Source organism: Platalea leucorodia, assembly GCF_965183815.1.
Source record: "Platalea leucorodia genome assembly, chromosome: 2".
Lineage (NCBI taxonomy): Eukaryota > Metazoa > Chordata > Aves > Pelecaniformes > Threskiornithidae > Platalea > Platalea leucorodia.
Window position 1 is genome coordinate 4,471,447 of NC_138824.1, and position 12,371 is coordinate 4,483,817.

General features: G+C 43.2%; 1 protein-coding gene across 2 annotated transcripts in view; it reads right to left on the reverse strand.

The window, feature by feature from the left end:
• Positions 1–3,202: 3,202 nt before the first annotated feature.
• The window catches only part of NARS2 (asparaginyl-tRNA synthetase 2, mitochondrial), a 55,724-nt gene continuing 46,555 nt past the window's right edge, over positions 3,203–12,371 (reverse strand). For both annotated transcript variants that reach the window (XM_082305140.1, XM_082305139.1), the window contains exons 13-14: positions 10,584–10,610; positions 3,203–4,015 (exon numbers count right to left, since the gene is read on the reverse strand). In XM_082305140.1, the coding sequence (XP_082161266.1) occupies positions 3,871–4,015; positions 10,584–10,610 (172 nt within the window). In that variant the 3' untranslated portion in view covers positions 3,203–3,870. The remainder of the gene's footprint in view (positions 4,016–10,583; positions 10,611–12,371) is intronic.

Here is a 12,371-nt window from a genome sequence, read left to right on the forward strand (position 1 = left end):
AATTAAAAATAAAGTACTTTAGGATACTTTGATCCCGCACATAAAAATCTTAAGTGAAGGGATTATCTGATATTCTTGAAGTGAAAACAAAGGTTTTCCTCTAAACACTCTTCTGAGAGACTGGCATTTGGTTATGCAAAGTTTATGGCATCGCTCTTTTATTCCCAGCGGCGTTGCTCTCCCATCACTCTGTCCTAATGTTGCAAAGCCACAGACGCAGTAATCAATAACGCTGATTCTTTCCTCTGAAGCTCAAAGCGAGGACAAACCTGAAAAGAGGCAGTGCTAGCTGCCGAGGAACTGAAACTTCGAGAAATACTTACCGAAAGGATGCTAGCAGAGGCCGTGCTGGTCGCCTGGGTTTGAGAGCTGACCGCTTACTGCACTGAAAACACCCCAATGTAAGCTACAGCACTGCGTGTTCAGGCTAAGAGATGATTCCTGTGTGCAGAGAATAACAGCTTTTTATTTGAAGAAGTGTCAGAGGTTTTATCTGGCTTCAGCCATTGCCAGAGTGCAGACTCTAAGCAAAGATGTAGCAAGGAAAACTGCTTAAATCTAAGAAATTCTCGGTGCGTTTCCCTGCCTGTCCAAGAGGAACGACCTCCCCTGTCCTCCAGATTAGCTTCCGTTTCATTCTGGGAGAGGAGATTCGAAGGAAATACATGACATTCCACGTGGAAATCCCAGGGAAAACACGTCGCATTCCTTGGCAATACCAGCCGATGTTATATATACATAGCACGAGGCGAACAATGCCAGCCTGGAGGGAAAGAGCGGCTCCCGCCCTTGCTGGGTACCCATAAATCAAGCTTCTCCCAAGAATGCCAATCTCAGTATTAACCCTAAGCAGTATCATCATGCACACGGGCCTCAGCCCCTACCTTCTCCTCTCTCCCACCGCTAGGAAAAACAACGCATGTTGAAGGCTGTTTCCAAGACCGGACAAACCCTTCTTCTCCCTTCTGAGCCTCAGTGTTCACCTGGTTAGTTCTGTTGGGAACAACCCTGCTCTCCTCCTGCTTATTCTGCCAGATTATCGGCGGTAGTTTTTTGAATGAGCTTTTAGACCCAAGGGCAATGCCCCCTTAGCTCGACCCTGCCCATCAGATGTCCAACTCACCGAGTACCTTTGAATGAAACAGAAATACACGTAGAAGACTGGGGAGGCTGCTCCTCCTGGACGCGTAGTCAGAAACACCCCAAGAATCATTCATGGTGCATCCTTGCTACATCTTCCTTAAAAATCTGCCTTTCTGCAATGGCTACAACCAGAAAAACAAAACAACCCCAAACCCCAAAAAACCCACCCCTAAACCCCCAAACTTTTGACACTCCTTCGTATACCTACCTATCTACAAATCAAAGGTTCAACCTTTTCCTTCTGTCCTGCAACAATCTCTTATCAAGGCAAAGAATGAAGGGTGGATCACACCAGTCCTTGGTTCTTGCAAGTTGTCACCTCTTATAAGGCCCTGACAACCACTCTGCAAGCCTGTTTGAAACGGGCCTGCTGTCCTTCCCTGTAACTTGTGACTCATGCCACATCATCCTTCTTGGCACCTTCCATTGTCATCTTCTCTACACCTTGTTTTTCACCTGTCGCTGTTTAGCCCCACCCTACCCATCAGATCTGGCATCTCACGGGGTGATCAACAACCTCCCGGTGACAACAGCCTCCTGATGCCAAAACCAACACAGCCAGCCCCGAGCTGCTGCGGGGATGAGAGCAGAGTGGACGGGAGATGGTTTTGCCATCCACCGTTTTCCGCAGATGGGCTTCCAGTTCAAGCACTCTCATTTACAGCAACTCTGACAGAACCAGTGACTAAGGATCTCAGTGAGGACACCTGCTGATGGCAACTTAATGAGGAACGTGGTATGGATGGGGCTGTTTGGCAGCTGTACTTTCCACATCTTCCTGCTGAGAGAAGTCATTCCAGAACATGAAGGCCAGCAATAACGTTTAAGACAATGCATTGAAAGGAGAGATGGTCCAAATGCAAGACGATACTTGGGTGTTTGATATAGGAACTTCTCAGTGGTTTCAAAAGGAAGGCAGGTGCTTGAACCATTTCGTTGAACCAGACTTACCAACTCAGGCTGTACTGGGAAATGCAAACCAGCAAACACACAGTTAACACCTGCCTCATCAAGCGGATGAAGGAGATCTGAAAAATATCTTGATACGTAGGGGACGTCTCAGTGCATGCAACAAACATCCTGAAACAATGACCTCGTGGTGATGTTGTTTGCATGATCATAACACATAAAAGCCCCATCCGTGGACCAAACTGAAACATGGCAGGTGCCACATGACATAAATATGTATTTTTAGATACTGCAGGTGCAGTATTATACAGCTCTACCAGAGAGAACTCTGACTGCAATATTACCAGTGCAATGCTATTTGATTACCATTTTTCAATCCCTTTCATCTACTTGGAAAAGAAGTCTTCAGGGCTGTTCTGCAGCCACTTCACGTTGTACGTGGCAATTTACACGGGGTTCATTAGCAATAAGGCTGTTACCTTGATTTTTCTCTTTATATATATTGTTTATACTGCAGCCGTCTGGGGCTCCAGAGTCGTATGCACTATGCAAATGCCCATTTGCTGGATTGTGATAATTTGGAAGGGAAGGAGGATGCTGGAAACCCTCAGTTCAAGTCCCAAATAAACCACTGGTTTCCAGTTGCCTTGGGCAAGTCACTTGATCTTCCCATAATCCTGTCTTCAAAACAGAAATGAGTATTTCTTTACCTGGCAGGGAAGCTGAGAGCATAAACCCATTAAAGACTGCAAGGAGTTCAGATCCTACGGTGATAAGCAATTACTTAATACATATGCAATGCTTGGGAGCATATGTTGGTTGTTTCAAAATATAGAGAAAACCGCTTGGTCCGATGAGCACATGAGATATTTCCTCAATAACAACAGCAAAAAAGCAAAGCAACAACAAAAACCACCAATAAACTGCACGATGGCTCTGGAAAGATGAATGAACTCTCATCTAACCGAGCATTTCTTTCTGCTATGAACATGTGCTCTCCTGGAAACAGAAAACAGATACCTCATGCAGAAGTTGTGCAACTAATTTGGGTCTACAGAAAAGGAAACATTTACCAAAGACACTGAAGGAAACACTATGATGTGGAGCGCTACGGCTTTATAACAGAAGAAGAAACCATACGGAGTTACAAAACAACCTAGTGTGCATCTTTATTGATGATTCACAAAATCAAACATCATTCACCTAATTCGCTCCAGCAGTTCAAATAGGACATTTTTCCTTGCTAGGTCTGGACGATTTTTCCAAGGTAAACAATATTTGCTTTTAACTTGGGGTGGGGAGAACCATGCTTTACAGTAGCCATTTCGTAAGAGCAAGTGCATCACAGCCCTGACAATACTACACAATTTTATAACACTCAATCTTCAAAGCACTGTGCCGGCATTTAATTAAAGTCTATTAAAGCCTCACAGCAGTCCTGGCTCCCAGTCCATTTTAGGTCACACCTCCTCATGAATATTTCACATAAAATCCCCACTACTTCCCAACACCACTTATTCCATATTTCCATGGCTTGTACCAGTCTCACGAGAACCTTAACCCTTTAGTTAAGTGGGATTTATTAATACTCCTGAAGTGCACTGAAGACATGAACTGCTATCAAATTAACTGCAAGTGCGCTTCCATAATCTCACCAGAACATATATTATTTTCAATAAGCCAGTATTGAATTTACCAAAAGTTTCACTGATATAAAAATTATCTCGATTTCCTACTAAACCACACTTAGCCATATCCTAATATGTTATATACACATAATCATGCCAGCAGTTTGCTCCACGTGAGTCAACTGCTGAGCTACAGGAGACAGGAGTGAGAAAACCTGGGGAAAGGAATAACGTCTTTGATATTGTCAACTCCCAGGAGGCACTGCAGGTAGCGTTCAAACCCCATTCCGAAGCCTCCATGAGGAACTGAGCCGAATTTTCGGAGGTCTAGATACCTGTAATTTAAACAGACAGTTACATTTGCAGCAAGGTTACGCTGATGTACTTACAGAGAGCTTTTTATCTAGGGTTTTGCTTTCCATCTTAATTACTTCCCTTCGACCCTAACCACTGTGGATTTCTGCCAGCAGAGCCGGCGTTGGTCAGGGGTGTGAAGAGGTGCGGCTCCCTGACAGGCAGAACTGTATTAACAGAAACCCCAAGTGCAAATGCATTTAAACCACCGCAGCTATGCTTTGCCAATAAGCCAGAGCCTGTTTTGTTTAGGAGCAAGAACTCATCTGGGTGGGAAGAACAGCTTTAACATCATCGCTCTGCTCATATGGAAAGCGTCTTTGTAAGTTTTAGTATTTAAAGTACGCAGAGCAGGGGCACAAACCCTGGTTCCTAGAGAAGCACAAAACATTCCCACTGTTGGAGGTGGATTGCCTGCTTGGGTTTGTTTAGCCCTTGCCACGCTGGTGCTGAAAGCGGCTCTGCAATAAATTCCTTCATTTTCTGTCTTCTTTTCAATAGTCTAAGTCATTTCATTTCCAGTAATTTCTTCAGAAGCCTAAATAGGTGTTGCCATCTCCTGAATATTCCTTCTGATTTTTTTTTCTTTTAAGGTAATCATGATGATTTTTTGTTACTTTTCCCCCAATCACTCTTACAGACTGATTCATTTTGTTTCCACAGTAAGTCAGCAAAAAATCTTGGACATATTTTCTCCAAAAATGAGATCTGGAACAAGACATTTCATTTTGGAGAACAGCACCTGTTGTACCAAGAAAACTCAGAAAACATTTGGAAGTAGATATTCCAAATATATAGGTGTCAACAAGATTATGATGGTTCTTCTTTAGAGTTCCCTGTTTCCCAGCTGGACTGTAGCTGATGTGATGCACAGGAACTATATTTGCAGCTATAAATTGTCACCAACAGTTTTATTTTAATAGGAGTGAAAAACAGCTCAGTGGTTCTACTGATTTATGGGGCCACTTCTGAGCTTGCTGAGGCCACAAAGTTATCCTTCTTTATATGAACGCACTAGTAAGGGAGTGAGTGACTCCAGATGTATTACATGCTTCTAATCTTTGTGTATGAATATTTTATCATCCCAGTTAAAAAAAAAAATAAAGTACACTTAAATATAAGTGCGTATATATGTTTTACTACTTAGGCAGTGGAGTAGAGGGGGAACAACAGTGTGAAAAATACGAAGATTGGATTGATCGTAATAAATGGCTTCCCAAATTTAAACTACTGTTAATGAACTGAAAGGAAAAAGTACATTTGTGTGTATATATATTTATATATATTAATATGTAAAATATACATTATATATAGTTGTGTACTTGCTTAAATATATATATATTTAAGTGTACTTGCTTGGACTTCAGAATTTTTTGGCTTGAAGACTACATTTTAAGAGAGCGAAGCCAAAGTAATGCCACTGATCACCTCTATTTGCAAAATAAAAATACTCTCCAACAAATTCTACAGCTGCAAGAGATCACCCTAGCGGACTCAGTTTGCCCATATGCCTTTTATACCATTAAATATTTTTCCTTGCAGTTCATTAACAGTCGTTAAAATTTGGGAAGCCATTTATTGCACTCATTCCAGTCTTCAGTTTTTTTCCCCCGGCGTTTTTTCCCCTCCCTTCCGCTACTGAAGTACTAAAACCAGAAGCAGAACTTCATAGAATCACAGAACTTCTTACCTCTTCCTACCAGCGCAGACAGATAAAGCGCAGTTATGCCTATGCTGCAAGCTGAACAGCAGGCTCAAGAGCGGGACATATGTTTTCTGATCCCTGGGACCCACGTGCTTTCTATCTGCGCTGCTGGGTGTCAGCTTGGCTTGCTAAGGCTCAGTTGTACCCACCCCACACCTTGTGGCGAAGATTATGCTAAGGATATGAACACGTAGACTGTGCAACAGTACGGTGGTCTTCATCTCTATCCACTTCATACAGACTGCACTACGAAGAACTTGGATTTCCAGTAACACACTGGGAGCTGCCCCCGGGGAGCTCCACTGAGCAGCTTTTCAAGGGTTTGCAAGGAAGATGACGGGCAGATCTGATGCTGAGGGTGGTGACTTGTGAAACAGGAAAGACCTCGTAAATGTGAGGGATACGGGCGCTGGCTGTGGCAGATCAATCTGTACCAGCTCAGTAGTTCTGAGCAGAACTGGCAAACCAGCTGGTGACAACTCTAGCTGCAACTAGTAATATAAGTAATAGCACAAACATTTCTGATGACATCTATAAACATATCTCAGCCTGTGCAGACAGTCGAGACTAAGCCCAGCATCTTTTCTCCCCTTTTGCTGGCAACAGAGTTTATAAAGTCATTGTAAGGAGATGAAATAACTCAGCTTCTTCCAGATGAACAATAATAATAAATTCTACCCTTGCTTATCCAGGGCTTTCATCTGTAGATCTCAAAGCACTCTGAGAAGCCATTTTGGCAAAAGGAGCGAAACAAAACCCATTAAAGTTAATGGAAAAAGTCAATTGAATTAAACATGCTGAGGATCAAGCCTGTGAATCCTTTCTGATGACTGTGCTTAGAAGAAGCAAAGGAATTGAGAAATTTTCCATTCTTCCCAGATGAAAGAAAAAGTAACTGCCTGCAGATGAAGAGAAAATTCCCTTTAGGCTGGAAAATGCTCCCTGAGGTTTTCCTTCATTCAACAGTCTCCAGACATTGGATGTTCTCACCTCAAAAACAGTCATGAACCAGTCTAGCTATTTCTCCTAGTAGCTCATACTTAAGAGGAGAGCTGAGCCCTCCGTTGGCAACTGGGGGACTGTGCAACATTATTCCACGGGGGAAATAAGTTTCTGCGACCCCAGCTAGCCCCAGAGTTTATCTTCTGGACCTGGAGGACTGGTAGTTCTTCAGAGACTTGAATCTTACTAAAGTATGTACTGCAACAACGTCCGCCAGCAATGAATTCCAGGAGCTTGTTATGTGCCAAGTTAGAAGAGCATTTCCTTTCATCCTTTTAAAAATCTACACCCTTTTATCATCATCACGAGCTCCTGTGTTGCACGGCAAGGCACTATGAAGATCAGTGCTCTCTTAGTGACCATTCATAAGCAGAATGTATTCTTTTCGGTCTCCTTTCAAAACAAATATAATCTTGATCTTTTATGTAACTCTCTTGTTATACTGAAGCCTCCACAGCCAGTTTGAAAAAAGTAAGGCTGAAAGAACACAGATATTGCAGTCCATGAAGGTGAATATTCTACTGGAAAAAAAAGGAAAAAAATGAGGGTAATGAAAAACTACTAGTGAAATGTCATTTGAAAGACCGTTTTGTTGAATGTTTCAGGAAATAAACATGCAAAGCATCACCAGGTTCTGATGCTGGGTAAAACACTGTCTTTGGTTTCAGACAGTTCTGCTCTGCTACAACTTTTTGGGAATCCACAAAGAAAGCATTCAGGCAGTTCAATCTAAAACACTCCCATTGACACACGTGGGGCTTGGGCACGTTTTGGCTGGCTTTAGCACTGACTTTCTGCCTGCCTCCGTACGGCCCAGCACAGCACTCTGGTTTCTCCCCAAAGCAGAAGTAACAGGACCAGGCACCTACCAAGGAGAGCGATGGGCTACCTTTTTTTGCTGGGCTCTGAAGGAGGTTAAAGGATGGTATGAATGCTGCCACTGGCTGTGGATTGCAAGCGGCTCACCAGTGCTGCTGTTCTGTAAGTCCAACTCCTCCTTCCTACCTTGCCACACAAGCACCCAACAGAACGCTCCGGCAGTCAACCTCCAAAGAAAATTAGAAATGAAAGAGCCCAGCACAGCTCAATCTTCTCCATCTAGAGCAGGAGCAAGGCCAAGACAACACAGTAATATCCATTCCACGACAGCAGATAACGCCCGCTCTGCCACTGTATACTTTCACCAGCATGACAGCAGAAGATCAGAAAGGTACCTGAACTGTAAAGCGTTCAGTATGAGGCCATCTTCTCCGTTGATGCACATGATGATAATCAGAGTGAGGAAATGGGTGCCTTACATGTAGAAAGACTGAAATGCTGCTCAAGCGGATGGTAGTGGGGACACGTTGTTCATCACAAAGTACCTGCTTTGTAATTGCTCCTGCTAAGCTGGCACCTGGAGGCCACAACCAGGATCAAGACCCCCGCTGACAAGCATTATACTCAATACTCCCTGGCCACAGAGAAAGCAAGTGACTTCCCAGAGTAAACTCTGATCGCCCGACTTTCCCACCTCACTTCCACAGACCTCTCCAAGTCTAGCCAAGATCAGCACCTACAGCACTGAGCTCTTTTCTATCTACAGTTCAAAGGAAGGAGTGTGAAAATAAGATAAAATAACTCTGCAGAATCAAGCCAAATACTTTTGCAACTCATATTCTTTATGGAAAGAAACCTGCATGACAGGAAAGATGTAGTGAACTGAAGAAGATTCAGAGGACTTTGACCATGTCCCTTTATCTACTCTTTTTCAAAAGCTTTCGAAAAAGTAGGAATGGGCAGAAGCACAACAGTATTTCAGATCATCAGCTGCCTCTTTGCCCAATGATTCTCCTACAGACAAAGCACTCCTGAAGCACCATATCCTCATGCTTAGTGGGAGAGGAAAACAGGCAGAAACAGAGGTGCTGGAGCGCATCTAAAGAAGGGCAACGAGGCTGGGGAAGGGTCTAGAGAACAAGTCATACGAGGAGCGGCTGAGGGAGCTGGGGGTGCTCAGCCTGGAGAAGAGAAGGCTGAGGGGAGCCCTCATCGCTCTCTACAACGGCCTGAAAGGAGGCTGGAGCCAGGTGGGAGTCGGTCTCTTCTCCCAAATAACAAGCGATAGGACAAGAGGAAATGGCCTCAGATTGCACCAGGGGAGGTTTAGGTTGGATATTAGGAAAAAATTCTTCCCCAAAAAGGGCTCTCAGGCCCTGGCCCAGGCTGCCCAGGGAAGGGGTTGAGTCCCCACCCCTGGAGGTATTTAAAAGCCAGGTAGACGTGGTGCTTATGGACATCATTTAGTGGTGGACTTGGCAGTGCTGGGTTAATGGTTGGACTTGATGACCTTGAAGGTCTTTTCCAACCTAAATGATTCTATGATTCTATATGGCAATATATAAGGGATTTCAAAAGGGACCAACATCTCATATCGCTGCCCATTCTGAAGTCAGCAAATATTATATTTAACAAGGAATGACTCAACTGTTCTTCAAGGAGTTTGTGAGCCAGCTTTGGAGACTAAATTCAATCACTAAATTGGAGGAGATAAATTTCAGTCTCTCCTCCCACCTCCACTGAAAAGATGGATACTGGCAAACCACCTAGCTGTTTTCTGGCAGATTCTGGACTGTAGTCCAGAAGCATTCAGTATTACTCCTATCCTGCACCTTCCTAGGACACCAGACCCTGCTATGGCAGGGGGCAACAACAGTTTTACTCTTCTCTGGGAAGTTACATCATCTGTGATGGAGTGGAGGGAATAGAGGAAAGAGTCTCCAAAATGAGATCATAGGACAAAAGAATTTCCAGAATGTGATTGCTACATATGACAGGAAAATGCAAATGGTTGACGGGCAATGTCTTAATTTTCTCTTTTGAGGGACGGATGAGGCAGGGCTGAGCTATGTTAGTAGTGCTGGAAGGCTCTGCCACTGAACACCAGACTTCCTCAGGCTATATCTCAGCATCTAAGCACACAACTGATCATCCTTGGTCAGGATAATCCTTCCCTCAGATGAAGTGATATGGTGTATTCTGGCCCATAAACGCAAACAATAAAGGAAGACACTTCATTCACCCTGTTTGCAAATGGATGATGTAAAGGTCTGCCATGCGCTGAGCTGTTCCTAAGTGATTTCATATTGTAGGAAGAGGACAGTGAAGAATCCTACACTTACTCTGCTTTTTTTCAAGGCAGCCTCCCTAATGATCGTTCCAAATACTGCAGAGTATTTGAATACACTCTTCTAAATTTAAAACTCTCCACACTATCACCTCTCAGTAGCTGTGACACAGTACATACCAAGAAACACTTGTCAAGAGGAACTCTAAGATCCTTCTGTCGTTTTAATAGGCTAAACCGTTAATTCGAAGGTTGTTCTGTCTCCTTAGCAGGACAGTTTTAATTGCTTCAACCGCTTTGTTAGGGAAGATTTTTCGACCCAATTGCCTTGTCAATTGAAAAGGGAGTTATTCATAGAGCTGTTAAAGGTCACAAATTGCTTGTGGTTCTGTAACCTGTTTATCTCATACGACGGCCGTCAGATTCTATTCAACATGAAACACAGCTTAATGATTTAATATCAAAAATCATTGATGGGTTGTAAATTAATCCACTTCGTGCAATCCTGAAAGGAATGACCTGTGCTGTGAGTGGACAAATTGGAAAGATAAACAAAATTTAATCTAATGCTACTTAGTTTAAATGAACTGGCTGTTCCATTTAGACTGGCAGTGATGGCAGGGCAACTGGGCCAAGAAACATCCCCTCAAGAACAGGATCAAAAAAAAAATGAAACAGTTGTTTTAAAGAGTCTCAAAAGAAGAAATACAGCTTGCAGATCAAGATGGTGTCTTACCATTGGTAGGCATCTGCGAGCCCTAATCTGTGGAACAAAAAGAAAACCCCGTGTAAGTAAAGGAACAGAAGAGAATCCACACAAGCAGCACTTGCCTGGAAGAAAATGCTACAAGAAAAGAGAGGGTCTGGTGACTAAACTCAGTCCAAAAAGGAAAGGCAGGAAATTAAGGGAAGACACCATCAGTGGCTGTCAGTTCTGGTAATCGGTAGACAATCTTGAACAGATTCCTAAAATGCTTCTTAAAATATGAAGTTTGTTTTGTCAACATACATGGTTGATCCCAGCTTCATGCAAAGATTTGTGCATATTCTTAACTTTAAGCGTATCAGTAAACTGCTTGTGAATGTCTGGAGAGTACAGGCCCGAACGTTAAATTTACAAGGACATGCAGCCAACCTCATTTATGAGTGAGTCAAAATCTCTGCACATGTGGCTATGTGGCTCCCCTTCCGTAGTGCATAAAACCACTGAACTCCCACGGCTTTATTAATGTTTGTCAACTTCTGTAAAATTACTAAATAAAATAAGCCTTTTTCTGATTGCCACTAGTGCACCCTCTCCCCTTTTCCTGCCCTGGCACAGTCAGAGGGAAATTGTTGGGTTTTTTCCCCCCATTTCTCTCAACACAAACAGAAAACTGTAGGCAAAGAAAGACCACTTTTCTTCAGTGCACTGCAGCTATCCCTCACTAGAACTTGGAGAGCTATTGTGTGAAGTGTGTACAAGGAGACAAGAATCCCGTTCTTTATCTCTCTTAGTTATGCTGGGTCTGAAGGAAATATAACTTAAAAGCCTTAATGAAGTATTTGGGCTCAGCAGATCAGATCCCTACTACTCAAAATAAAGAAAAACATGTGAAAAGAGGTGTTATTTTTCCAGGTCATCTTCAATGCAGAGCTGTACTTTAAGGTCACTGAAGACACACCCCATGTGTAGCCTGAAATACCTCCCATGACTTTCCTGACAAACAGGAAAGTCTGGCTTCAGCCTCCACAAGGACCACTCCTGCAGCCTCACACCTTGAGGGCTGTGGACTCTAGATCTCACTAGCAAAAATTTCAAGCAAAAAAGTGCAGCAGGCAACATTGTACTTTGCTTCAGCTGAAGCATGCCTGCTTCGGGAGAGTTCGCAGGGAGACTAACAGGAAGCGTAGGGAATAATATCATCCTACAGCACAAATTGAGAACCAATGTTCTGGTGATTTTAATTGCCCTGTGCCTTTTGGATTCATTATGCCGAAATGGATTTTGCTCTTCTCCACTGACTAGATACATCTCTGTGAGCATGCTGCTGATTTAAGTCACAAATTCATTCCCAATGTGCAAATGATGTTACTCTGGGATTAATCCTCCTCCAAAATTGCTTTGCACAAGTGTATGACTGGTCCAAATGGACTCATCTGAGTTATGAAAGCTTCTTTTGAACAGACAGGATCCAGGGAGTAATTGTCTATGGAGAATTACCCCATCTATAATGTCAATTATTGTTAACTAAACAGCAGCTCTGATATTCTGACACTGAATTTAGCCGAAAATTACTCACAGTCACATGATCCAGAACAAAGCAGCAAGGAAAGAGCCATATGACTCAGTACAGGTCCCAAGCACTTCCAGTGAAGCTTCCCACCAAACTGTTCGCAAAGAACTGTATTCTCTTAAATGATGCCGCTGAGGCCAGCTGCATCACTGCTAGCAAAGCTTCCGACTAAAACTGCAACTCCTCAGTTACACAATGTGATGACAAATCTATCTAAGCTCTGTCTACGTGACAACTTCCACCTTCGC